We start from the raw sequence: 5,749 nt of genomic DNA, 5'->3' as shown, positions 1-5,749 counted from the left end.
GTGGATTCACTAACTTTTAAGGCTAGAAAGATCAACTCCAGCCCTGACTCTTGCTCCAAGCAGAAAAGGTGACTTGGTTTCCACTCTTGCTAGCAAACATAGTGCTGTAGTTCACAGGCAATTGCACACAGGGAATCAGCAGTGAATTGCTATTTTTCAAAGGCCATTTTGCTAGAGTGCAGGGTGGGAAGCACCTGCTGGCAACAAACCAGCCTGTCAAAAAGGACGAGTCAGCTCGAATCCATCAGGTATTGGAATTGTGACTTATTTCTCCTACTCTCCCCATAAGACACTGCACTTTGCATGGGCCACTCCCACAGTGAATGAAGACCATAGGAGTGTCAGTGTTTAGGTCTGAATTCAGGCCTCTGAGATCACCCCCACTTGCTGGCTCCCTCAGCACACGTCTTAGGAACACTCTGATCTCACCTTTTTCACAAAACAGGTCACTGTCTGTCCAACATCGTAGAGCCCAAGTTTCTTGAGGGCACTGTCTTCTTCAGTGTTCAGAATTGCTGTGACTTTCCCTTCTATTTCACTGTTTGCAAACAAAGAAAGGGGACATCAGTAAGACAGCTTTTGTCCTAATGACAAAGAAAGGAGTTTGAAACCCAAGAGATTATGGCGAGCCAGTACTACTGTGACAATACCTTTGTGACATTCATCCCCATCCCCTCCCCAGCTGCATCCTTCTGCAGGGGATTAATTCTTCCCTGGGCTTAAGAAGACATGAAGGGACATACCAGAGTCCACACTAACAGCACCTGAAGTCAAAAGGACATTCAAAGGTCCTTGGAGGGTACCGTGACTCAGCTCCCAGACTCAAGTCAGTATGAAAGAGGGAATAAGAGGCCTTGCCATACTGCATACACGTGGAGCCTCCTTGCTCATGGTCAGCTCCTTCACAAATGGGAGGAACAAGGGACAGAGCCCACAAGGATACAAGGTCTGAGAAGCATCTGCAGACAGAGCAGAGATTAACACTTACCTTGGTCGAATGCTGAGCTCTGGAATGGACTGTGTAAAGTGTGGATGGGTGATGGGGAGGTACCTAAAAAAAAACAAGAGGATCATAGTTTCCCATGATCTCGCCATGCCCTAGTCACCTGTAATCCCTCTGCACTGGCAAAAAACACCTAGTATAAGCCCTCTTTAACTACCAAAGTCTTTGAGCTCCAGTTCTCCCCAGTACTATTTCAGTGGCAACTTAGCTACCCAAAATACTCTGGCAAGTTCTGCCCCTGGGGCCAAATCTTGCCTTCATTTAAAACTTCCACTGGACCTTAAAGAGTTTAGAAATTTATTTTTTTTACTGCAATCTATACTCAAGATACATAGTGGCATACGTGGACAGCTAATTCATTGAAACCTGGCTCTAATACAATGTAATGCCTCAACTAGTGCAGCAAGGATAGCTGTAACAGTATCTGGTGATAGAGGAAGGAGCCTAAATGACTTGAGTAACTTTCACCCCTTGCACTCTCCAAGAAGTAATACTACAAGCATGTTTTCCCACCTGTGAGTATTCACTTCTCTTCCTCCAATGACTCGAGCAGTCACCTTCTGTCCAGCTTTCAGAGTATGTGTTGGAAAAGAGCCTATGGGGACTTCATCCAGAATCCGGGATGCATGGATTGAACCTATCAGCTTGTCATCAATAGCAACTGTGACATGGGTTGGTTTGACAGATTTAACAGTACCAGCAACAACATCCCCCAGGGAAAGCGAGTGTTTCACAGCTGCATCCATCTCTTCTAATGCTGTCTCAGATTCGTTTCGGACCCTTACAAAAACATTCTTCTTTGCTGGGCCTTGTACTGCCAATAAGACTCCATGGTCATTCACCTTCACTTCTTTTAAGGTTGCAGAGATCATTTGTCCCACCTTCAGTTTTTCCGAATCAAAGCGGAAGGTGTCATTGAAGTGAGAGGCTATGGGAATAGCTGCCAGATGGCCTGAATCCAACAAAGACACAATGGCAAACTCTTCCGCGATGTGCTGCACCAGGGCAGAGTGCTGGGAGTTCTCTGTGAGGCGCTAGGCAGAAATGAGGAGAGTGACTTATCCCGCTAAGATTTTTATTCCCTCCACTCTACTTCCCACAGTTCTGAAGGAGGAAACAGCACCCCACCCCCAAATTCATTTATCACCTAGAGTTTGATAGACAAACAGAAACATGCAAATATAAAAACTGAACACATACTTGCTTGGCTCTTTGTTTTAACAGTTTTTCCCGAAGAGAAACATACACCTTGGATGTGAGAGCATCCGCATGAAGAACCAATGCCTTAGTTTTCTCACCAGGAACAACACTTTTGTCTACAAATGAGAATAAGAAGATTTATCTCCTGATTACAGTGAAGAATCACAAGGAACTGATCTAGTGGCACATGATAGATAGGAAGCATTGCCTGTGGCTCAGTTAACTCCTGAAGACCACAATGTTAAGGCCTGCCTAGTGACCAATTTTAACTATGTTACTGTAACAAAGTCAACTTGGTGGCCAGATGTATAAGCCATCTCTTAAAGAAAAAAAAAACAAACAATTTTCTTTAGGCAAGGAGAAAAAAAAAAGTGGATTTTTAATTTCAGAAAAATTTCAATACTTTTATGAAACAACTAAATAGATTTTATGAAGAATACAACTCTTAAATAATGTAGACAAGGTAGTGTAACACAAATTCAACATACCATAGGTTTTAAAAAAGATTATACTAACATTTGCAGAAAAACATCATCCGTGTGTCTGTGATAAAATGCAAAATTAGTGCAAAAGCAAAATGAATGCAAAAACAGTGGGGTGTTACTTCTGCTGAACTTCGCAGTTTATATTAGTTTCATTGGTTGATTTGTTATCTCACCATGTACTTGTTTGGTTCTGCATAATACAAAATATTTCTGCTTTAATTTTTTAATCACAAAGTACTGAAATTTCAGTTCTGTTTCAAAGTAACTTTGATTTAAAATAAAAATTGTCAGCAATTCCAGATAGAGCATGTTCCAAGGAACATGTTCCTAAAGTAAGAAAAGAAACGAGTAAACTGGAGCTTGTATTAGGACTTCCTTTGCACACAGTATGGTTCAACTAAGGACCTCTGAGCAGAAAACAGACCTCACAACATGTCCAATAGAAGAGACTATTTCAGTTGGAAGGGACCTGGAATAATCATCTAGTTCAACTGCTTGACTAATTCAAGTTAAAGCATGTTATTAAGGGCATAGTCCAAATACCTCAACACTAGTAGGCTTGAGGCATCAACTACCTAAGAAACCTGTTCCAGTGTCTGACCACCCTCTTAGGAAAGAAATGCTTCGTAGTGTCCAGCTTAAGCCTCCATTGGTGCAGCTCTGAACAATTCCCACATGTCCTACCACTAGATACCAGAGAGAAGAGATTAGCACCTCCCTCCCAGGGAGCACCTCCCTCCCAGCCCAGAAGCTGTAGAGAGCAATGAGGTGGCCCCTCAGCCTCCTTTTCTTCAAACTGACAAATCCAGTCCTCAGACACTCCTCATAGGACAATCCTTCCAGCCCTTTCACCAGCTTTGCCATCCTCTAGATGCATTCATAACATCATTATTAAAGTGTGGGGCCCAGAACTCCACACAATATGCAAGGTGAGGCCACACCAATGCTGACTTCAGCAGGACAATCACCTCTTCTGAAAAGCAGGTCATGCTGTTTGATGCACCCCAGTGTGCAGTTTGCATTCAACTCCTGCATCATGATAATTGATACATAAATTGAACAAAACTGGCACTAGGATTGAGGCCCAAGGAACGTCACACTGGTGACCAGGTGCCAACCAGAAATTAGGCGATTATACAAGGCATGTTTAGGTCATTTACAGATGGTGTAACAGAGGCACAGGTAGGTTTAAGTGGTATTTTCTGAATCATGCAAATGGGTCAGCAACACATCAGGAAACTAAACTACTCCCCAAACCCATCCCTAGTCTGATCAGACTCCTCTGATGTTGTTTCCTCAGCAGAATTAATTTCAAGACAGCCATTTCAAAGTACAAACCAAAGCAAGCAAAGACAAGACCCTCACCTCCCAAATGGTAGCGAGTGGCTGTCACAGCCCAGCCTGTGACACAGCTGCCACCAAAGAGTGCTGAGCCATCCTCCTTCACATCCTGCACAACCAACTGCAGCTCCTTTCCAGGCATGAACTCACAAAGTCCATGGCCTATTCTGGACTCCCCTATATAAAGAGAAGGAAGTTTGCAATTAATTTTACCTATGTTGTTTCTTCACAAAACGAAGAGAAACATATTTGCTCAAGAAAGTATGAACAAGAATTGATGTCCACCTTCCTAACAGAAAACAGTTTATGCTGCTGAATCTACAGAAACACAAAGAAGTAAATCTAAGATTTAATCAAAGTACAAACACTTTTGTGAAATTCAGGATCTGATAACTTTGGAGAGAACATTTTCCAATCTTATACAAACATTGTCACACAGCACTGCATATAGGAAAAGCTAAAAGCAAAACAAAATAATACTAAAAACACAAAACAGACCTGTCACTTCACAATTACAGAAAACAAAAGATTAAACATTACTGGATGTAAAAATTACCTAAAAAGGCAAAGACAGAATTTGATAGAAAAAACCCTAATATATCCAGTATTCCTAACACCAGAAAAACAGCATGTGAGAAAACCTTTACTGGAGGCCTCATTCAGCAAACCTGTACTACAACTGGGCAAATCTAGTTTATCCTCACGTAAGTACTAGGTTTGGGTAATCACCAGCACTAGAGTGCCAGAGCAATTAGCCTTGTACTGAAGATAGTAAAGCCATCACTATAGAGTCTAGTTGATCAGATCCTTGCTAAGGCTCAGGGCAGATAACAAACTCCTGAAAATCAGTTATCCTACACACAAATATCAACAATACAATACAACTTGATGATCACACTGTGCACAAATGTGGATTTCTGTACCATAAGACTAGTAGGAACAGTTCTGGACTACCAGTAAAAAAAAAACAAACCCAGTGTCCTTCACTGTCATAGTTTAAAAAGCACTTTTTAGACAAAGGCAGACATGGTAACTTCTTATCAGTTGAGTTAACCAACAAATACAGAATGTACACAAATATCACCCTAGCATGCAGGCACCAGTGCTGTTTTTCCTAAACTAAGTAATTGGCAGGGGTAGGTCTTAAGTCCCTGTTTCTAATACATGAGTTTGCAGCCAGTGAGAGCCTCCTATATTCTTTTCAGGTATCTAGGTAAATTCAGGTTTGGAAGCCTGTTTTGCTTCACTGGTGCTTTGTGGCAATTCAATCAGGCACACAGAAATAGTCTTTCTGGACTTGATCAAGCCACCTTCATATGCCCTTCAACAAACTCATCCTTTAATACCATTGTATCTCCCTATTTTGATCATCTGTTTATCCCCTTATTTCTAATTCTCGAGCTTTGGCCTGAAATCATCGTAGGAAACCTAGCAGACTACAACAAGAGCAGCAGCTTATTTGGCTTGTTCCAACCGTAGATCCAAAAAGCATTCTTGTCCATGTCAAGCCACTGCACACGCATCCTTCTCCAAATAAGCTACTCTTAGAAGCCAAGTCTTTGCTTCAGCTGAGCTTTCTTTAACTTAAAAGAAAATGCTTTCCCCTTTTTGCTCCTCTAGAGCCCCTTTTTTTGTGATGTCCTCCTCAGCAGAACACATGCAATCTTTTACCTTTACTTCTCAAAAAGTTCCTGATTTCTTTCATCTCCTTGAAATACTG

The 5,749-nt window shown here is 41.7% G+C and overlaps 1 protein-coding gene across 3 annotated transcripts in view; it reads right to left on the bottom strand.

Moving 5' to 3' along the window:
* The window catches only part of PDCD11 (programmed cell death 11), a 24,962-nt gene that overhangs the window by 8,684 nt on the left and 10,529 nt on the right, over window positions 1-5,749 (bottom strand). Inside the window, exons 17-22 of one of the 3 annotated variants that reach the window (XM_010000096.1) lie at window positions 5,701-5,749; window positions 4,054-4,206; window positions 2,204-2,319; window positions 1,517-2,037; window positions 989-1,051; window positions 430-538 (exon numbers count right to left, since the gene is read on the bottom strand). The exon at window positions 5,701-5,749 is cut by the window's right edge and continues 4 nt beyond it. In XM_010000096.1, the coding sequence (XP_009998398.1) occupies window positions 430-538; window positions 989-1,051; window positions 1,517-2,037; window positions 2,204-2,319; window positions 4,054-4,206; window positions 5,701-5,749 (1,011 nt within the window). The remainder of the gene's footprint in view (window positions 1-429; window positions 539-988; window positions 1,052-1,516; window positions 2,038-2,203; window positions 2,320-4,053; window positions 4,207-5,700) is intronic. The other 2 variants (XM_010000098.1, XM_010000097.1) reach the window with 2 other exon arrangements.

Source organism: Chaetura pelagica, unplaced genomic scaffold, assembly GCF_000747805.2.
Source record: "Chaetura pelagica isolate M959 unplaced genomic scaffold, ChaPel_1.0 scaffold436, whole genome shotgun sequence".
In the NCBI taxonomy this organism is placed as follows: Eukaryota; Metazoa; Chordata; class Aves; order Apodiformes; family Apodidae; genus Chaetura; species Chaetura pelagica.
The sequence above is the reverse complement of the archived record's forward strand: the minus strand, read 5'-3'. Positions and strand labels throughout refer to the sequence as shown.